This window comes from Corvus hawaiiensis, chromosome 6, assembly GCF_020740725.1.
Source record: "Corvus hawaiiensis isolate bCorHaw1 chromosome 6, bCorHaw1.pri.cur, whole genome shotgun sequence".
Lineage (NCBI taxonomy): Eukaryota > Metazoa > Chordata > Aves > Passeriformes > Corvidae > Corvus > Corvus hawaiiensis.
The window spans coordinates 38,718,199-38,740,809 of NC_063218.1; the positions used below are offsets into that span (position 1 = coordinate 38,718,199).

A 22,611-nucleotide genomic window follows, 5' to 3' on the forward strand; every position below is an offset into this window, starting at 1 on the left:
CCGCGCCGCCCCCGCCGTTCGAACGGGCCCGCCGCGCCAGCCCATTGGCCGGGCCGGGAAAAGGGGCGGGGCCCGGGGGCGGGGCGAGGGAGCCGCCAATGGCGGCGCAGCCCGCCGCGCGTGCTTATTTTCAACCGCGAAAAGGCGCTCCCGGCAGGGGAAGGCGCGCGCGGTGCGGGCCGCTGCCCAATAGCCTCGGGCGGCGAGGATTGACGCGGCCGCTGACCAAAGGCAACGCAGATACGCGGGCCGTCCTCCAATCGCGAGGCTCGGAGGGCGGGCCCCGCGCTCGAACGCCCGGCGGGAGGAAATGGCGGTGCGGCGGCAGCTGCGACAGCTGTTCCAGGAGCCGCAGGTCGCCGGGTCCATTGTGGTGGAGCGGGCGCCTGCCCCCGCCTCTACCGCCTGGATCCCGCCGCCGCCGCCGTCGTCTTCCTTGCCGCCGTCGTCTTCCTTGCCGCCGTCGTCTTCCTTGCCGCCGTCGTCTTCCTTGCCGCCGGCGTCTTCCTTGCCGCCGGCACCGGCGTCGCCGCCGCGGCGGCAGGGTCCACTGCCGGAGGAGTGCGCCGTGTTCCACTGCCGCGGCTGCTGGACGGTGCTGGGGGACTCGCTGCAGCTGTGCGGGCAAGAGCCGCCGGGGCTCAGCGTCCTCATCTGCTTCAGTCAGTGCCTCGTCGGGTCGGCGGGTGCCGAGGTCGCTCCGCTGCCCCGTTCGGGGCGGGCGGCGGCGGCCGGGCTGGGGTTGGTCCGGGGGCTCTTGGCTGCAGCGCGTCTCTCTCTCTTTCTCCTCAGAAGTCACCAGCGATGTGACCTGGGAGGATTCTCTGTTGGTCGGCCTCGAGGGAGCCCTCCTGGGATGGTGCGTAGCTCCCGTAGTTCCTGCTCTTGGCATCGGCCTGCCGTGAGAGTGGCCGCCGCGGTAAATCGTGCGGGCAAAGCCGGGCTGCGGCAAGACCGGGAGCTCCTCCGGCTTGTGCGCGGGGGGTTCTGAGGGGCTTGGCAAACTCCCAAGTGACTTCTGTCCCTGTTTCACACTTGAATGTGTGAAACATTTTGTAGGGATGTAGTTTTCATTTGAAATCAAAAGTTGTGCTGCTCTAACCTCTATAGGTGGAGAGGAACATTCGAGCAATGCAGTAGAAGGCAGCTTAACTTACATAAGGTCCCTTTCTTCCCCCCTAAAAGGTCTCTTACTTAAAATATCTCTGAGGTTTTTTTGGCTTGGTGGGGTTTTTTGGTTTGGTTTGGTTTCGGGGAGGGGGTAGGGGTGGCTTTTGGTTAGCTGGTTTTTCTTAATACTGAAAATGAAGAACTTGTACTGCCCATTCATGAACGTACAGTTAGCAAGGTTTGGTAACTCAGTCTAATGGGAAGAACGTGAAATGTCATCTGGGGGCTTACGTAATCAGTAGCTTGTTTAAAGGCTGTTTTACAAACTATAAGGACTATATGGGAACTTCTTCAATACAAAACTTGCTCTTTTTTTGACTTTTTTCCCTGCCCCTCTCTCTGCATGGGGCAATAATGTGTTTTAATAGAGAGGATTTTCAGCTGGCACATGCATTATCAGTTAAATCATCTTTGAGTAGTATAGTCTAAACCACTCTGTGATAATAAGATGTGCATTCTCTTCCTTAATAGCAATGTCACTTATTCAAGAGATTACTTCTTTCACAACATGGCAAATTTCTTATGGTCATGTTGTTTTTGTAGGGTTTTTTTTTTTTGAGGTGGAGGCATTATTATGCCTTGGACTTTGCCCTGATAGAACTGAAGATTTTACGCCCTCTGACAAACATGCAGCATCTATGATTTCAAAGACTTCTGTTTAAGAACATTTTTCCCTTTCTCCTTTTAGTGCTTATTATTTATTAACCTGTCGGTCATGTGGCTTGACCTTGGGCTTCATTCTTTATTCTTCTGGCAGTGACCTGGCATATCTCCGAGGCTTGTTCTGTTTCTTCAAGGACAGCATCATGTGGTGAGTGACTACACTGTATTCTTATGGGCAGTGACTTCACAGGTAGTTGTAAGTTACTGTACAACTAGCCTACAGCTAACAAAAGTGGTTTGACTTTTGTCTGAGCACAATGGTGTGGGATTTTAATATCCTTGATGTCTAATTGTTTGTGTTGATGTGAATCCCTTTGATTGCCTTGCACCTCTTAAGTGTTCTTGTGCAATGTAAGAGTTTAATTTTAGTTGTGTGTAATACTGAAATCTCCTTCAGTTCCAGATTCATGTAGCTAATGTAAGGTATCAAAGTGGTTCCATGATAGGTTGAGGACTTGACTATAGAAGCTGTAAATTACTTATAGTTGGTGAGGAGAGGATCTTGATTCCAAAGTAAAACGATTGTTACGTTTTGAATATTTTCATAATTATTACTTTTGGCAACAACCTTGAATCTGCTTTAAAATCATCTTAAATCATCTGTCTAAATAATGTAACTGGGTTTTTAACTGTTTTTCTTCTCTTTTTTTTTCCCCTGTCCCCTTTTGTTTTCCAGTTACCTCTTAAAAAGCCAAATGATTATAGAAGCTTCTAAAGTGAATTTTCCAGCTGTGACCTTAAAAGAACAAATGGAGAAAGTAAGATATCCACATTAATGGAAAATACTTTTAAAATGCTGATAATTTTGGACATTAATTCAAAAACATTGATACAAATGTGGGGGTTTTAAGTGCATAAGATTGAGAAAATGCTGCCCTTATATGACAGTAACTGACTCAGAAAATGTTCCATGTCTCATGCATTAAGACTCCTAAACTGCAGTACATACCCAGTTCTAGCTGAATTTTGGCCCGTTTGTTATCCTTTTATCTCTATACCTTACAAAGAAAAAAAACCCCAAGAATCATTTGTACAGACTTGGCCTAAGTATTACAACTTGTGTTGTCACTGTTGAAGAATTTAAAAAATAGAAATTTTTTTTTTGAAAGGGATTTTTAGAGAGTTATATTTTTATGTCTGTGTAAGCTCAAAACAGCATGGCAGTATTTGTAGTTTCAGAGACAACTCTAGGACCTCCCTCCTGTTTTGGTGCTCAAATTGGATGTTCTTATCTGAACCTGAGTAGTTGTTACGTTAGTTAACTGCCTGTCCCTTAGCTCAAATAAAGTTATTGTGCGTAGGAGACAGCCAGCGTACCCAGTATTTATGTGTTTAATTGTTCCTTACTTTTTGGGGGTTTGACTTTAGATTTTAGTTTCTCTTTTAATGGGCCTTTGACATTTCTTAAGTTTTGTCCTCTCCCAAGTCATCTTCCAGTTTCTGTACGATCAGTGTTTTTACTGTTTCACAGGTGAGGCTAAGATGCAAAAATCTTATCCAGGTAAAACTTCTGAAGTCGAGACATGATTTAGTAAAAATACAAGATTGAAGTAAAAATATGATAGCACTTCATTGCAAACACAAATTATGTGATTGTAGAGAGTTTCCTTCTTGACTAGAACAAGCTCAAGCATCTGGCCTTTGCTTTTTGAGCCATAATGCCCACACGTATTCCTAAGCTAATGATGAAACAGTTTGTCCACATATTATCAAAGATCTCTGGCTGTGTGAAAACTTGTAATGAGTTAACTGGGAAAGATCAGATTCATCACAGTAAAACTGCTGCAACTCCATCTCCTTAAATGTTATCTCCATTATGCCCCTGGAAGGGCTGATACTGGCACACATTCATCCATCTCCAGTTCGTAGTGCAGCCCTCTGATCTGGGTGCTCATTTTGTCTATACTAAACATGCAGCATAGAGATCAAGCCCTCTGTATTTTCCCATCTTGAAAGTGAGCTGCTCTTTAGCCACTTAAAGTGGGGTGTGGGTCATTCAAAGATCCAGTGTTAGGACTTTTTTTGCTAATTTTAATACTCTAATTTCTCTTTTTTTCTAGGTGAAAAATAAGCTTGTGGAGTTCAGTGGTCGCATGGAATTAGTGATGAAGAAGCTGGAGAAACTGGAACAAAATAATTATGTAACAGAATGGCAAAACTCTTCACCAGATCCAGATGACCTACAGGCAGGATATGCAAGAGTTAATGCCAACTAATACCCATTTTCAAGAACTGCTGGAGTTGTTTCTGCATCTCTGCTGAGTTTGCTCATTATGATGAAATAATGCACCAGAATGGGTTTGAGTGTTGATCTGTCGCTTTAGCTGTGTGTGCAAAGAACTGATGATGAAGTGCATCCCTTCAGGGGAACACGTGAAAATCTGACGGACTGAAGTTACGCTTGAAGACTCAATAGCTCACCCATGCAGCACGTTGCCCTCTGAGGCTGTGTAACTGTGACTTTGGTTTTTCTAATGACTTCAGGGGGAAAAACAGCCTTTGAAATACTACAGTCAGATTTCTGGAGCTACAGAAAACAAACTTAACAAGGTGATGATATTCAAGAACCACTATTACAAATTGAACATTCTTCGAGACACTAAGTTCGTGTCCTACCTTTTAATACAGATACAGCGTTAATGGCAGCCTTGGTTTTAATGGCAGCTAGTTTTTGCTTAAGTGGCTCATTAGCTACATCTCATATGTGAGCCACTGCTAAAGGGACTCCTGAGTAGTTTTTAGATTTGCCTGTGTGTGTTGCCTGCAAAAGCAGCAGACAAGCATGTCACAGTTGGTGCAGTGTTCTTAGTGCATGAGTCTGGATGGCACCATGTGGTTCCTGTGCAGGCAGGAACACAAGGTTTTGGATTTCAGTTAAAGGGCAACCCATGTGGCTGCCAAGTCTGCTGAAGTGCAGCCCCATGGACAGGACTGAGTCAACTTCTGCCAGCTAAGGCTGTGAGAAACTGCCTTGAACAGATTTGAGCATTTCTTTCTGGGACTTGAACTGTGAAACCAAGGAACAGTCTTCTGCACAATTGTGGAAGCACTGCTTTCTTGAAGTTAGGATTTGTCTGTTGCCTTCAATTGGCCAGTTGTTTCATAAAAAAAACCTAATGGGTACTCATGGTTCATTGGCATTTCTCACTGTTGCAAATTGGTTCTGCTTATTTCCAAACATTTAGAAAATAATTTTACAGTAAAGAAAGCACCACTTACCCTTTGTTACTGGGTCAGTAACAAATTCCAACAAACAATTCTTGTTTGTTGGAAGGTAAAGGGCCACTTTCCTCTCCCTTTTGCTGCCTAAAGGGCTAATGTTTTTTCCCTAGAGGGCTAATGAACTTTATGGAAAGTTTAGTAGTTGTCTCTTGCAGTCTAGAGAGGATTTTATTTACTTGATCAGATTAATTCCAGTAATGCAAATTGCCTTCTACTTCCATATATATGACCAGCAGGTTGCATACCTCATTGCTGCTGCTGCCAGTTCTCCCTGTTTGTCTTATTTATAAAATAACTCATAATGGGCTTGGAGTAGAGGGGACAAAACTCACTGTAAGGCACCTTAGAGGTTTGAGGTAGGCAGCTGGTACTCAGGCTACTACTGTTACTCGCTGTGCTGCTTTTTGTTTGGGAGTTCCATATGGGCTCAGTTCATCGTGGTAAGCAAAACCATGGAGTATCAGCAGTCATTGTGCATGGAGAGGAGGGACTCTCACAAATTCTAATACCACCTCTGTAGTACTTCCTGAGTGACAGTGCTTGTGTTGTTGCATGAGTCTAAGAATACGTCACTGATATGGGACTACTTGCTTTTGCCCTTTCATTCCAGTTTCTGCATTGAGACTGTTTCTTGCTATAGACTTTATGTCTATACTATGAATAATAGTGCTAAATTGTTTTGCTTCATTAGTGTTGATCCCTAAAAGAAAAAGAAAGCTGTCGGTTACATTTTTGTTTTATATTTAAAATTATGAAGAAGGAACTTCTTAAATAAAAGCTGAAATTCAGAAATTCATATTTTGCAAATCATTGCCAATATCACGTGAGTCCTAGGCCTACTTTTCCTTTGATTAATTTTGCAGAAGGAAAAACATCACTTTATCTTGCTTGGGTCCTGGTTTGTTATGAAGCATTAAAGTAACGGTTGCTCAAATTATATTACTTAGCATGAATTTAAATAAATAATGAGTATGTGCTGAAGAATAGCTGGTAAATTTTTAAACTACATTTCTGTAATCTTTGAAACTGGGAGGACCTTTGCCAACCACAGAAGAAATTTTTCAGAAATGTAGTCACCAAAACAATATGAACATATAAAAACCAGTTTTCTGAGGGGCCTGTTACTTTTAGGCAATCCATGCAAGCAACAGAGGGTTTCTGCTACCCTCTAAAACAACCCTTGAAGCTCTTAACTGCTAAGCTGCACTTCTTAGAATGAGTGGAATAACAATTTTTATTTAATTGCTGTCTAAGTCAGGAGCTATTCTGCCTGAAGTCTGCTGGGACAGCTGGCCCCAAAGCAGATATCCAGGATATATGAATTCAGTTCAAGTTGTTGAGTTTTGACAAAGCTACAGCAAGTACACTGCAGAAGTGGAGTGGAGTGTATAGTAAGTTGGTTAATTTCTCTTCTGAACAGATGACACATCCAGTTTTAGTGCATTCTCAGCCTGTGCTGCTTTATTGCTAAAAAAATTTGTATACAGGTGCAGAGTTTCCAGGTTCATTTTTAAACAGTTCCTCTTTACAGTGTCAAAAGAATAAAATCTTATCTTGAAATCCTCAAAGATGCATAGATATAAAAGCAAGCTGCCTTTTGGAAAAACATCAGAATTTGCAGGGAGACATTCTTTCACTGTTACCATGTAAAACATGTGCAATGGGAGTACATAGTTCATAGTCACACCAATAATTTCCTCCACTAATCCATGCAAGAACGCTATCAGAAGTTCAGTATAAGTATTATTTAGCCTATTATTAAGTACTAAGGTAATTTTTAGGAATTTATACCTAATACTTCTCCTTTGCTGTTACATTTTTCAAAAGGAAGATAACTTCATTGACATCCTGAAGTAGTAGTTTATTCCCCCAGTTATAGTGAAGGGAAATACAAAGGATACAATGGCTTACTCATTACAAAAAAAAATATTCAATGAACTTTAAAACCATGCATAGTGCTCTAAAGAATTAAGAATGACCATGGTTAACCGCTGGGCTGAATTTGTCTTACAAATTTTCTTGTTGCTTGAAGAAGTTGGCTCAAAGACTTTCATTCAGTCTAACTTGTGATACCACAGAGTAGTTATCTTTTCTTATAATACTCCTATCTTCATTTGGCAATTCTTACATATCTAAAAAGAGCATTCATGGGAAAAAACACAATTCCCGTTCTAAACCCAAAACACGGTGCTTTATGAATGGTTGGCTATGAAGTATGAACAGGAGTTAACTTGACACACCTTCTCTTCCTCCAAGTCACTTCTTTCTATTTAAGAGAGGACTGAGCCTCTGTACATGGAGAAGTGTTCTGCACAAGTTAAGCCCACTTACAAAATTAAGCTAAGCTATAAGTATGAAATTCTGCAATAACAAGCTAGTATTCTACATGTTTAATTACAAGTTTAAACTTGGAAAAGTATTAGTGATGTAGGCTATGCCACACATTCTCTTATTTTGAAACTGCCAGCAGAAATTGACTGCATTATCCACTAAGAGACTTGAATTACAGAGAACACACTAATTTACAGAAAGATGGCACCCAAATTCCCTTTTATTTAGTAAGTGAAATAAAGCAAAAAGACAATTGCAACCTCTGTTGCAGAAGATAAAGACCTTCAGTGATCAAGTCTCATTTTCTGTTTTTAAAAATCTCTTTAAAGAACTTAAAAAATATACAAGATTACCAGTATTTTCAGGTTCATTCCTGCGGATACCATTATTGCTGGCTGGTACCAGTATGCTTCAGTACAGCTGCCTATGTGGCTAGAGTTACCTGAAAATACTGTCTATTAAAAAGCTATTCAACACCTGAAAAATATGTACTGTGCTTATTAATTTCAGTCTTCTCCAAATAATTTCTCTCACCACACTCAAGCTTATTACCTACTGTCTGGCAAATACTACACTCAATTTGTTGGCTTGGGTTTTGGGGTGATCTTTTTGTGTTGTTCTGTGGGTTTGTTTTTTTCCTTTCCCACCAGTCGCTCCCCGTGCACCGTGTAAGAAACTCTGCACCCTTTTTCCTTGCTACAGCTGCAGCAGGTGAGAAACCTCATCTCGCCTCTAAACATGCTTAGTTCATGCCCTGCTTTTTACATGCTCAGGACAGTGATATGAACCAGACAAGAAGTTATAAAGGCGAGTTCTGCTGATCCTGGTTCCTGATTTACAGTTTTGGTGCCATGCTTCTGTCCCTATCTATACGTTCTGCCCCCTTCTCTAAGAGGCAGCACATTCTCTAAAAAAACCCGAAATTTGAGAATCAAAGCAGGAAGTTCAAGCTATTGGTATATTAATTCCTATTGCTTCATTATGTATAAATGCATATCTCAATTTACTGGTAATAACTACATTACACTAGACATTTTGAATCATGCATAATTAGAATACTAGCGCTAAGATTTGGTTTGTGGGCCTGTGCCGCGTTCCTTCAGTTTCTCCATGCAGTTCTTCATGCCTAAAGCATTACAAACTACCTGCCTTTTATTTGACCTGCAAACACGCTCATTTGGAGGGGAAGTGGAGAGAAGCAGACAGGATTTACATAGGACACACTGAACAGAAAGTAACCTTCTACCTTTAACTTTAGATGGGGTAAAGTCTTGGCAATCTGTCTATATTATAACCCAGTACACAGGCTCAGAGACAGAAACACGCTCTGCTGACATGAACACTGACACTCTCTAAAACGCAGGAGGAAGTGCAGAGACTGAAAGGGAACAGACATCAGAATCCATGGTTAGTGTTCTGCACTGTTGAACAAGACACCCTGGTCCAACTGTTGGCTTTTGTGTACCAGTCAAGTGCTACAGGGGGAAAATGCTGGATTGTCCCATGAAAGAAATCCAGTGGAATCTAACTTGATCTGCCATTCTGCAGCTCTGTACCTGACCTGCAAGCAGTATTATTAGTTTTGGAGGAAGACCAGCCAGTTTCCTAAGGATGCAAGAAGCAGTAATTTCTATGATTCATTATACATCAAAAATTGTTCTATCTTCAGTAATTTTTCCTTTTCTGCCCAAAAAAAACCAGACTGCCAGCTCTTGACAATGTAATCCTCGTGTAAAGTGTCAAGTGTCCTCAAGCTCAGTATAATTTTTTCTCACTCACTATGAAGAAGTCTTTGCAAGATTTTCTGTTTTCTCCTAAATTTGACAATTACCCTCAGTTTCAGAAGGCACAATTCCCAACACAAGTACTGGCTAGACCTTCAGCAGCAGCACTACTGGATATACAAACAGCATGTATTTGTATCATCTGGGTTTAGTACTGCTAAAGAAGGAATGTCCACACTGGTCATTACACCTTGACATCCCACAGCAAGTGTGGTAGCACCTAACACTTCCACTTACGTTTAGAAGCTGTTAAATCAAGAAGGTTGAAGCAGAAGTCATGCCATAGTACAAGAGCTGAAAGGCAAAGGGATTCCTTTTGTCGCTGTGAATAGTAATTTCTAGTCTAGTAGCCCACAGAATTCAGATCATTACCAAAAGCCTGAACTGGGAAGTATATGCAGATAGCTTGCCTGGCTACATCAGGCTTTATTTCCTCCCCTCTTTTCTGAATGGATATATCCTTGAAGAATTCCGTTCAGCCACAAAGTTCATACTTCTGAAGCATGAACATGACTTTGTTTTCATTATAATTTCATTATTATGTAAATGTACTTGCTGACCACAGACCAGGGTAAATTCATAATTTCTCTAATGTAATCAGAGAGCAATCAAATTAAGGTCCCCTATGGCCAGCTTCCAATTTTATCAGAAATTCAATAGTTGGAATTTAAGGTGATTACAGCCTTTCAGATCAATTAGCTTTTCATATGCATATTACATATTAGCCAACACTTAATTTAGACATTCTCACACTTATCCTGTTACTTTATACTGTAGAAATGCTCACAGCTCTCACAGCTCCATTATCAATTTATGAAGATCCTAAGTGCTTCACCCCCATGCTTTAAAAACACAAGAAGCTTCCAGTAAGCTCTAAGTCACAGTCTAAATTGCTTCAGCTTTCCGGAAGAAATCCAGCCAGATTGATCTAAACCTGTGATCACATAATTCTGCTCAGAATACATTACTATCTGTTGGGGCATACTGTGTCTATATAGACTAGGTATCTACACTGGAAAGTGTCAACTAGGAACAGTTTAGAACTCCTGTGGCTCTTTTATGCAACCCTTTGATAGCAAATAATTTGTTGGGTGCAGATCTACAGTACTTCTGCAAAATTTCAGGTATCAACTGAAATCAATTATGGTCTGAAACAGTGTTTAGCAAAGTTGAGATTATCTTCTGCTGTAACATCGTTAGAATTCTACAGTTTTGCTTGGCATCTACAGATGTTTTGAGTGTCAAGTGCTCTCAAATTTTTTTATTTATTTTTATTTATTTAAAGACTATCTCAGATTGGTCTTTATAAACAAAGAAAAAAGAAAGTACTTCCCACAACAAAAGCTTCTAACTTTAGAATCAGGTTCTCTTCACAGCACGTTATTTGGAAAGGTTTAGTTTCTCAGAGAAACAGAGCAAGTGCTAGGCTACAGAAAAAGAAAAAAATTACAGGGAAACTTCAGCTATCCTTTCAAAAAGAACTGTCTGCCCTTCCCCCAGCACTCACTGACAGTGCTTCAAACACGTGGCAAAGCTAATTTTTCTTTTTTTAATATATATATCAAGTTCATTAACTTAGTATTCAAGTGCCAAATTCCCTCCAATGAGAGGAACATAAGAAGAATTCACCCTTCTTCTCGGGAAGACTCTTCACACAACTCCCTGCAGCACAGAGCGCCACAAACTTATTTGGTTATTACCCACTTACCCTACTGTACAGTCTTGCTAATGCAAGTTATTTACTATCACATGCAAAACAGTTATTGCTACTAAAGTTCTATTTTCTTATTAAATCATCTTATGGCTTTGTTTGCATCAGGGATTCTTCCCCCTACATACTGTGCTATTTTGCATTCCAGTTTCAGAGGTATTTTTCAATTGATTCTCCCAAGCACTAAACTACTTTATTCAATGGTACAGCTACGTCCATTTAGAATCGAACCTGACTGTTAGCACAGGTCCCCCAGAGCTCTGCTGTAAATGGCCCACCTGTCCAATTTTCTCAGAAATTTATTAGATGCAGAGGGTTGTTTGGTTGGTTTTGTTGGGGTTTTTTTTCCCTGTTACATACATTAACTCTGCCTGGATTACTGTCATTGCACGAAGTACATGCTTCTTGATTAATTACTTTAAAGATATATTGTACCAAAATTACAAAACCAAGCTACCCATTCCCTCCCTCCCCCCTAATGGCCATTTACAGGCAGGTCTCAGGAAAAAAAGATGCAGTATCCTCTCTAAGCTGAAAGAGAGAAATGGGTGAAGAGCAGCACTGGCACCAAATAAAAGACTTATTCCTAGGAAATCAGAGGATGCCATCCACAGAGCAATGCACATCTCAAGAATCATACCAGTCTCCTATTTGACCAGTCCAAGCTGCCCATTGAGTGCTAAATCATTTTCACTTCCCCGGTCTAAACCTTCCTTCTGAAAAAAGCAGAGGGAGAGACAGAAATCATTAAAATTGAGCTTAGAGCTGGAAAGCAAAACTGGAAGTTACCTAAAATATAAGATATTTAATTCTCAATAATACAGGGGTGGGGAATCTCTGATCCATTGGCTAGAGACAGCCTGCTGCACGGATACAGTCTGCAACATCATTTTTCAACAGCCTTTGACCTTATCATATTCTCTCTTATTAAGATGTATGTAAATGCAGGATCCACCAAAGTTATTCTAAGATTCGACAGGACTTCAGCCAAAAAAAGGTTCCCCATTCCTGCAATAATGGATAAAAGTCTTCTATGCATAATTAGCACATCACATTTTGCAACTATTAACTTATCACACAATGAGGGCAATGTTTTACTAGCTATAATAATCATATAGTTAGATCTGAAAAAAGAAAAGATTACTTGACAGACTTTGTAAATGACCTAAGGTAACAGAGATGTGTACAGAATGCACACAAACTCCTTAGCATATTCATACTTTTTTGAGTATTATCGCAAGACAGGTAATAAATGGTTCAATAAAATTGAAAATGAAGAAAACACCAACAAAGATTAAAAAGAAAAGAATCCCACTGATAGAGATGAGAATTATGGATGCTTGCATACTCTAGCGTACTACTGCAGTTGGACGGACAGACAAATATCAAAAAGTCAACTATGATTCTATGAAGCTCATTAAGTGAATGAGTTCCATTTCTAAGGATAGCATTGCCATTGTCAAAGGGAGGATACTGCATGTTTAGACCATGTTTGTGACATTTCTATTGTATCCTTTCTAGTGTTAATTACATTATCATCACTGTTTACTAATAAATTTGTCACTCTGAAATTGTAATACTACTACTAGGCTCATGCACTGATCCTAACATGGCACTACAGTTTGCTACAAAGCACTAATGCTTATGGAACTATACACATCTCAAAATGGAAGACATTGGTGATTTTGTTGTTTTCAAACAACTTGTAACATCATTTTGTCCACAAGTATTAAAATATATATATGTATATATATATATGATCTATTGCACATGCCCCTTTTTTTTGTAATCTTTCACATGGGAAGATTTCCAACCAACATAAAGAAAAAGCGGCACAAGAAATAGTAAATGAGATGAAGCAGCATTTCCTAACACAGCAGTTCTTTAAAGGTGCTGGCCAGGAAGGTACAGCAATGGGGGTCTTCTGGGCATGCACTGTTGGAGTATTACTTCCAGGAAAGCCACAGATCCTTAACCTAATGAAATCCTGGTGTTCTAAAATTAAACTTGAAAACTAATGCTGCTATGCTGTCATGAATAGGAGTCAAGAAAAAAAATCAGTAATTCTACTTTTTTTCTTACAATGCGGGGTTACAGAATATTGAGGATTATTCCTACAGAGAAAAAAATTAAAGATCTTAGATAATCAGCTCTCTTGTCAGACAAATTCATAATTTTTGTACGTGTCCACAGAAAACAAAAATACCTTCCTGTCTCTCATGTATTTTGTCATCAAGCTATGCAAGAAACAACTGCTATCTCTAACATCAGAAGTGTAAGTATGGGCAGAAGGAAGAAAAGAAAATTCCCAGATCTAAAATCAGACATTTCTTATACCACATACTTCCCAACCTCGTGTAATCCTATGACATTGACAGTATTTTCCATCACTTAGAGATGGATCCTGCTTCTACAGACATCTCCATTAAATCCTATTGGCTTCAACGTACAGAGGCCCTAAAAGGAAGTGTGCTTTTCTAGTTGCTTCCAATGCCAGAAAGTTCAGACCATATTCAGCAAAGAAATCCTAAGTTCTTAAAAGAAGTCAGGCCAAGCTGGTGGTGCCTCATCAAGATCAATGTTGTCACACAAGCTCTTATCACACAGCTCATCACAATGTTACACACAATTTTAGAGCACCTCTCTGCTCATTACAGTTGGCATTACTTTTATACACAGTGTCCTGCCCACCACTCTTAAGCTTACGTGACTGCTCTTTGCTTCATGGAAACAAAAAAAGGGTAAAGCTGTCATTGAATCTTATTGTTACAAAACAAGTCTAAACACAGACATTACTTTGAGGATTAGGATCAACATCAATACTTGGCCTCATTCCGCTATGGAACTTGGTCTCATAAAATGTCACCACATTTTAGATATTAGAATGCTGCCCTGGCAATCTATCACTAAGATTTAAGAAGGATTTCAGTTGTTTGCTTTTTCAGCCATTTTCAGGCTGTCTGGCTCTCTCCAGCAGTTTTCTAAAAGGAAAAACAGAACAAAACAAGAAATCTAGAACTCCTCCCCAACCATTTTAGTATCTCCCATATTTTAAGCTAGCAAATCACATTTTCTAAATCACAAGCTTGGAATAAGGTGCAGTAAGAAGAGTTTCAGATTTGAGGTGGAATACAATACATATCCCAGTTCTGGTAGTTTTTTGCCAAAAAATCTTATTTGTTATAGATAATCCCATAGCAGGGAGCACACAAACAATATATACTTCTATCCCAGAATGACAGAAAACATCCTATATAATCACGAATTATGTAGACAAAGAACCTTGTGTAAACATAAGAACAACCAGATTGTGCCTTAGTTTGGGAAGGAATAAGAAGAGCCAGAAAAAGGACTGTACTAAGTATTTCTGCTCTCAACTCACCCCTCTTACATAGCTAACGTTCCATTCTCTTGGGCCTATTTCTACCTAGATGATGGAAACATACAGGTCCTCTGAGTTCTCAGTCATGAAAGAATCAAAAAGCTGACTCCATCAGCAGTAGGAAAAGCTGAATTTGTGTGGAGGAAGCCAGGTGGATAAACTGCAACTTTACAGCTCTGGTCTCTTCCATCCCATCAGAAGTTAATTTCTACAATAAAGAAGTTCTGCCCATCATCTCTTCGACTGTAGAATGGTCTTGTTCCTTTTGATGCTAAGGATTCATAAAAAGCCAAAGGAAGGGAATGATTCAATGCAAACCTAGTCATTATCCTGCTATCCCAGAGGCCTTCAAAGCTTACTTTTTCTTTGCTAAAAATGAAATGGTGCAGAGTAATTTCTTCTTCAGGTGAAAGCTCTTCATATCCTGCACTTACATAGGTTCACACATGCAAATACACATTTTGATCACAGACTGGGATACACAGTATAGACAAGGTGATTCTGCATTTGTTCTTGTGCATTAGCTGCTTTACATGAGTTGACACCTATCTACAAAGTCAAGCCTGGGACCTGGACTAGAAAATACCTGTATGAGATGACCCTAGTTGTTTGGTAAGTTGCTTCCTCATGTCAGAGAAGAAAATGTTCTGGTTTTCCTGCTGCAACTTTTCATATATATCAGGTCAGTCTGACACAGCAATGCATGCAGACACTTTATCTGCTAGGAATTCCAATTTGACACAGCAAGTACTTAACCCTCCTAAAATTAAGAAGGAAATATCAGTGAAAAACACCAGCTTCCACTTGCATCTGATTACAAAGTATTTTTCATTTTAAAACAGAATGCAGAAAGCTGAATGAAGAGCTGGCACAGAAGACATTTTTCAGAAAACAAATGCTGATTTCTGTTACTCTGCTTTTGAGTTTTGATAAAACAGTGGGCTCCTTCTGTGGGGGAAGTCATCTGGTGAATCAAATGTTTGGTGAGACGATTCAAACAGGAAGTGGACAGATCTTTGTTCGTTCAGCTCCATGGAAGTGAAGGACGGATTTTGCTTGCTAGAAGGGAAACACTTTATAGCCTTTGAGCAAGTAAGAGGACCACCTTCTTGAATGTCAGGAGAGGATCTGGAATCCCAAATTAAAAAAACAGGAAAGGTAGTTTAGGAATTAGAATTAAATACATTGAACATTAAAATGCCCACCAGCTCACTACTTTAAAAGCCTGACTCTAATGGATAAAATTATCTGGTTTCACAAATTGCAGTAATCCCTTGGCCTGTAAGATTCTATATCTAACTTTAGATGTCCATAAGCTGGCTAAGGAAATACTTCAGAAATGCTGAACTGTACACTTACTCAGAAGCGATGCATCTAAAAATACACCACTGTTAATTAGCTGTGGGGTTTCAGCTGTGTCTCCAACACAGAGCATGACGACGACGAGGTAGCAGCGGAGTGCACACGGCAGAGAGGGCAGACCCTGCTCTAGCAGGTCACAGTTCAGAGAGACGTCATAAACTATCACCTAACTAATTATCAAACTGCCAGTGCTGTAGAGGAAAAGAGCACTTATGACAGTTTTAAGATCACATACATTTGCTTCCTACTTTTACTCATTTCTCCCCACTTATCCACAGCCTGGCCTTCCATCAGTGACACTCGCCTGGTATTACCTAGTCAGAGCAGCTGTTAAGACATGGTATTTTTGCATTAAGTTGGAAGCTAGCATGGGTGCACTCCTGCATAGCTAGTGCCAGAAGTGTTTATTACCATTCTCCTGCCTTAAAATAAGAGATGCAACATAGACCAAAAAAAGGAAAAACAAAAATTTAAAAAAAAAAATTCTTTCTCATATACAAGAACATGAGAATAACTAACCTCTTCCTCTCTTTTCCCTGTCTATATTTATCTTATTTTAATTACCTTAACCATTCAGTTGATCAAGTTCAGTAATAGTCTTTCAGTGACAATTTTCAGCTCCTTTGTTAGAAGCAGTGAGTAGACCACGAAAATGCAAATATAGTACATGTCACTACTGATATCTCTTGAGTCACTCAAGTACTTCAGTTGATCATTGGGTTGACCATCCACGCTCAGACTGTTGGGAAAGTCTTATTCTCATGAAGGTGTGGAAAAACAAACCTGAAGAGCTGCAATAAAACATGCCAAAGGTTTGTGACAGAGCTGAGAACACAATATAGCCCTTTGTTGCACACCTTAACTACCAGAATATCTTTATTTCATTCACTGGGAAAAAATAAATCAAAACTACAGAAGTTTATTGTAGTCCTTAGAAATTTTGAATGTACTTTTTTCTATTTGATAATTTACATTTGGTTATTTTATCATTCTTCCAATCCTATCATTTAACAAGTAACACTTTTAAGAGAACAATTCCAAGTTAATACAACGACACAATTTGTCTTAGCAGAGCAAATGACACCATAGGATAGGGATTTCACAACTTTCAAAGCATTTATTCTTGTTAGAATATATAACAGTCAAAGCAATGTTTCTTTAAGGTGAAGCCTAAGCTGAAAGCTGACACTGGTAGAAACATTCCAGTTCTCTGAAAGCATGCTACAAAAAATTAAAATCTCAATGACAGATTTCTTTGGTCATGGAAAAGTGAACTAAATTAGCTGACAAACTTGATAAGTTTAGTACCTTATATTTAGTACATCAATAACCTTACAACTGTACTCACCATTATTTCTGATTATTCCACATCTTCTTCAGTGAGCTTAGAGAGAAAGAGATGAATAAACAAAATTAAATTTGCATCTAGAAAGCTACTCAGATCATACATAATTATCTGCACAAGACACAAAAGATCACCTGTACCTTCCATGAACTAGTTAAGATTTTTTCAAATTATCAGATGCACCCCCTCCTTTAGTTTAAATCAAGCAAATTAGACCCAAGTGTGGAAGACGCAGGACACATAAATTTTCACTAAGAGCAGGCACACATTTCAGTTTCTTGGGAACTGAGATGGACACATATTCAGTCTCCAGTAAGGCAAGAAACTCTTTCACATTAGTAACAAAGTATTGTAGCGAGGATGCCGAGCTGACAACCTAACTGGAAGAATAAGGGATTGCTATAAGCAGAACTATCTCATCACACAAAACTTAAATTATTCAAAATTCCCAGTATCCTCAGCAAAGTATTATTAGCTTCCACACTCCTGCACAACACAGCATTTCTACAAGCAACACGCACCTGGACCTTCAGAAAATCCCCAGTCATCAGACAACCCCTATTTCAGGGTAGTTACTCCATTCCCATGTTGTCAGTTCTGACCCTTCCTACTCAAATTTTCCCTCAAGAACCAGCCAAGCACTATGTGATTTTGAGAGATGCAGGAACCAACAGCAAATGCTTCACAGAAGAATTAACTTGAAAAGGAACGGTTACCAGGAGCTCTCCTAAACTGCCTTGTCAGAATAGAAACCACATAACAGAAACCAATCCAATCTTTGAAAAGCTGGGTCTTCTTTCATTTATTCTAAAACTATGAATTAACTAAACACTAAACTAAGTCTTATTAAAAGAAGAAAGCAGCTGGTGACATTTAAAGCAACTCAAGCAAAGGAATGGTTCATCCAACACTGAAATACAGTTAGCTTTAGCCTACTTTTTTTAATTTTAACAAGTTCACTGACTTTGAATGTCCCAGTTTTTAACTACTCTGCTTGATACACTTTCTAGCTGACTTTCATCAGCTAGATTACATGAGTACAGAGTTCACAGGAGTCCAACAAAACTTGCAAACGCAACTGGATACACATCAACGTTATTGAAAATTAGCAGGCACTGACACTGATGGTGACACTATCAACTCTTCAGATAAATGTTAGTGGACATTACAAAGAAAAAAAATACTATTGCTCTTGTTTCATACCTTACTGAACATACAATCAATTGATGTGGAGCAAGAAATAACTGTGAAAGCTCAAAACTGCCTACATTCATAGACTCCTTCTTCGTTAAGAAGTCAGAAAATATTATTTCTATTAAGTCTTGACCTATTGCCCATTCATTTTTTTGCTCCACCATAACTAAAGATTAGTTTTCATGAACTTTAAATCTCACATTCAGATAGGTGCCTGTATCCAAGAAGTTTGCTAACTTCAGGAATTCCAAAGCCAAAGAGATGAAGAAATATCTCACAAATAAATTTACCAGCAAATTTGCAATATTTTAAAATAATATTCTCATATATATTATATATAAATATTGCAATTCTTCTCATATATATTAACATATTCTATTACCAATCCACCAATAGGGCAAAAAAAACCCCAAAAAGTCAGTGTTCTGACATAATCTGCACACTGGAATTGGAGATTATACTAAAATAATAGTGTACAGCTATACAACCAACTTTCACTCCACCCCCCACACTCTGTTTTAAGGTACAACAAAAACTCATATCCATCAGATCTGGCTTCCCAAAATACTATCTTTGCCTCTCACACAGACACAAATGCTCCAGGGATAAGCAGAATTAAAAGGACTCAAGAAGATGACTCCTCTTCTCTTGCCTAGAGCCTGAGAAGTATGAGGAAGTGAGGAACTAAAGATCTAGAAACAGATTTATACACAAAGACCAAAACACAAAAAGTTGAAAGTATAGTGGAGACCTATGGAGATAGGAAAAGCAAAATTAGCCCTACACATCACAAGTCCACTAAGGTTTTTCCTATGGCTTAAAAACTGCCAAATTTAACCTGGAAAGTGGACAATGACAAATGCTTAAATTATAAACAGAAAATACAATAGAAAGTAGGTTACAGTCTTAGCTGCCTTCATGCTCTTTTTGCTTTCTAGGCAACTTTGAAACTGCATCTAAATCCAAGCTACAAGGCAAGGGTGAGAACTTGTAAGGCAAAGTCTAAGACTGGTGCGACTGGAGAAAGAATGGGAGTGCCTGAGTTGGAGGCACCAAATAGAACAGTGAGCAGGAACTGGGCTCTAAGAGGCTTAGTTAGCAGCACCCAGGTTAGTAGTCACATCCCCCTGCCACTTCAGAAGACACCCAGATCTGGAGACAAAGAACACTGATAATCCACAGAGTCAGGACAATGTAGAGACACAGGCCAATGACACCTCCAAAAGGGTAAACAAAGGCACATCTGAAGCCTACAATGGCTGCCAGCCTAGGAAGAGGCCAGGAGACAGTAAGGACCTGTCAGCTGATGTCCCTTGTCAACACAGACTGCCAGTTTGCTGGATCCACAGCACCCTGCTATGGTGCTTGGCTGCTGTAGAGGCATCTCAGGCACCGCACACATTCTGCCTGAATTTTTTATTTCACTCTGTATTTTTAAATAAAACCTCTTTCCTCTTCTACCAGGTTTTCAATGCACATCTACTACATTGCTGGTACAATATTGTAACAGTACTTCCTACTGCAGCAGAGAAAACAGGGGAAACTGCTTAAAAATGAGCTTTCAATTCTGCCATACACACACCGTAGGAATGTGCTCTAGGAATACTGTTCAGGCAAAGAAACGACCCTTCTTCCACATTCTATTTTAGAAAAAGCCTTTTTTTTCCCCAGTCCTCCGAAGACTGTGCAAGCCTTGCTTCTTGCACTCACATAACCTCTAGCATGTCAGGACTGGTTTCAAACACTGCTCCTTCTCTAATTTTTAAGAATGAATGTGGGAGGTGTTCAAGTGATACTCCAGACTCTTCACATACTCTGTCGGGATTTTTTAGCTTTGGCTGGCCCACAACTTTTGACACCCCTGAATAGAGGTGACCATCATGAGATCCATAGCCTGTTCATGCAAATTTCCACACTGCAGACTCACAGCACTGTGGGCAAGATTGTAAAGCAATGCATATTGATTTGACATATACCAGAGCAACAGGAAAGTCTGATTTTATTTTTTAAAGATACTACTTCTCACAGCTCTTGTGCATTGAAAGCAATTAAGAATAAATATTAATCCAAATCAATTTCTTACTGCTAAAGTAGTGTATAACTTCACACAAAAGCAAGCTGATTGCTTATTATTCTTTTAATGATAATATAAAGCAGAATTACCTTCGTATGTAGTATGCCGAAGACAAATCCCCTGGCATATTTTAAAAATTCACACAAAGACATGTGTAAGTAGGAATATTCATCAGTAGCAGCATACTGTGCCTTAACATTACGTTGCTCCTAAGCTGCTATTACTGTTACTACATGAGTAATGTAGCACATAAAAATCGGTAAAATGTTCCTTAGGAAATTTTTCTCCTAAGTAGCTCCTGCTTGCAGAACTAATCCTGACAGTACTCGTATATAATATAATATATATAAATATATAATATAATGCTTGCATTTATTTTCAGTTATTTCACCAGTTACAAACAGCTACTTCATTATTAGGTCATGTGTGCTAACACACCATATCTTCATAAAATCTAAAGCTGTACTTTTCATTTAACCACTTCAACTTTTTTCTTTTACCTGACATGCAGATTGAAAATGCAGTCACAATTCTATCATGAACTCGAGATTTTAAGAACAAATATAGAACACAAGGAATCTCATGCTAGTGGCACTAATTCTTTTGTTTTCACTAAGAAGTGTTGATTCCGACCCCCGTTTTTTTTTTTCCGAATTTAAACTAAGTACTATTCCCTAGTACAAAATACCACGGACAATTTTGAAGAATTCAGGGCATACCTGGCCTGCATGGTACTAACCTGAAAAGAAGAGATAGTGGGTTTAGCAGTAGTTTCAGCTGTTTCATGGTGTGTTAAATTCTTTTTACCTTATTATCAACGATCACATGAATTTATAAGGCTAAACCAAATTCCACTATAGTCTCTCCACTTTCCATAGGACTTGTTTTGCAGGGTAGATTATTTGTACGTTCTGGCTTTGTCAAACAACTCGGAAGCCATTCCCTTTGTGCACTCCTGTGTCAGCACTACAGACATCATAAAAGGATATAACCATTCAGATTTAACAGAATTCATCCAGCCCACAGATTGCATGAATAATAACGATAACAGCAGCATAGCTATATTCAGCGTTATGCTTGTAGCCAGAGATGCAAAACCTCATTTCAGATTATACATTTCGGTTTCCCTTGCCCACGTCGCTGCCAGCCGCAGCTGTTCCCAGTCGGCTGCGGGGTATCGCTGTGCAGGGAACAGGCTCTCCCGCTCGGCCATCTGCTGCAGCCCGGCGCTGGAGCTGCAGGACGCCCTCGTCCCCAGCTCCGAAGTTGCTGGGACTTTTCAGGGCGCCGGGTGGGTCGGACCGGCCCGGTTCCGGCTCCGGCTCCGGTCCGTCCCCACACGGACACCGTCCCGCTCCTCGTTCAGGGCCGCCGCGGCGAGGGAGGCCAGCCGCTCCCGCCGCTCCGGCGCGGCGCCGCGGGAAAGAGCTCGGGCCCAGCCCAGCCACGGGACGGGACGGGAAGGCGGGTGCGCGGGCGCCCCGTCCCAGCCCAATCAGGGATCCGGCACCAGGCTCCGGGCTGGACGCAGCCGCTGCTACCGCCGCACTCACCTGAGCGCGGCCGAGGCCGCAGGGCCGCGGCCGGCCCGGCCCCTCCGCCTCCTCCACCCCTCACTCCGCCATCTTCCCCTCCTTCCCCCGGCCTCCCGGCGGGGGCTCGCTGCGCCCGGGCCCGCCCACCCGGTCGCGAGCCTATTGGGTGCCGTGCCGCTGCATCAGCCGTCCGGCTCTGGCGGCGATTGGCCAGCGGCGCCGCCCATCACGGAGGCTGCCCTCCCGCCTCCAAGGCGGCCCTCTCTGATTCGCCCGGGGAGGGCACAGGAAAGGGATTGGCTCGAGCGGCGGGAGCGGGACCGGCCCGGGGCGAGCCCTCCGGTGACCGCCCCGCGGATTTAAAGGGGCCGCTCCAGAAGGGCGGCAAGAGGGGTGGTCTGGAATACCCGCCCCGCACCACCCGGTCTGGAAGGGAAGGGGTGGGGGGACATGGGGTCCCGGTCCAGCGGCCCTGCTGAGCTCACCGAGCAGCGTGGTTGCCCCGGAAGGCGGCCTTCAGTCATTCTGCCTCAGTCATTCTGCCGGGTTTGTGTCATCCGCAAAAATAATTTATTTTAAAAATTTTTTTAGCAGCAGTAATTTTGCACTTAAAGCTGACGGGTGGATGTACTGAAGAGTGTGAAGAGGAGTACGTACCCATTCAGAAAACTCTAGAGAAACACCCCCGTCGCACCGTGATTCATCACAGATTACTACAAGCCATTTCGCTCGAAATCTTAACACGTGTGTTAAACATTTAACACACGCTTTTCTACCCCGTCACATTTTAGAGCAGACAGAAATGAAACACTTCAGCCAACTTAAATATTATACCCAT

The 22,611-nt window shown here is 40.9% G+C and overlaps 1 protein-coding gene and 1 long non-coding RNA gene across 4 annotated transcripts; one reads left to right on the plus strand and one right to left on the minus strand.

Moving 5' to 3' along the window:
• The first annotated feature begins 267 nt into the window (after positions 1–267).
• OIP5 (Opa interacting protein 5) lies at positions 268–6,654 on the plus strand. Of its 2 annotated transcripts, none has more exons than XM_048305751.1 (5): positions 268–662; positions 793–859; positions 1,928–1,981; positions 2,510–2,591; positions 3,894–6,654. In XM_048305751.1, the coding sequence occupies exons 1-5, from the start codon at positions 311–313 to the stop codon at positions 4,047–4,049; spliced, it is 711 nt and encodes a 236-aa protein (XP_048161708.1). In that variant the 5' UTR covers positions 268–310; the 3' UTR covers positions 4,050–6,654. The 2 variants fall into 2 exon arrangements, with proteins under 2 accessions (XP_048161708.1, XP_048161706.1); XM_048305749.1 differs by having other exon boundaries at positions 269–662; positions 1,859–1,981.
• LOC125326978 lies at positions 6,489–21,888 on the minus strand. 2 transcript variants are annotated; one of them, XR_007204096.1, is made up of 5 exons: positions 21,792–21,888; positions 20,978–21,204; positions 16,974–17,009; positions 16,190–16,416; positions 6,489–15,391 (listed from the first exon to the last, which is right to left on the minus strand). It is a non-coding gene; the product is annotated as an uncharacterized LOC125326978 (long non-coding RNA). The 2 variants fall into 2 exon arrangements; XR_007204095.1 differs by lacking the exon at positions 20,978–21,204.
• Between the last annotated feature and the right edge of the window lie 723 nt (positions 21,889–22,611).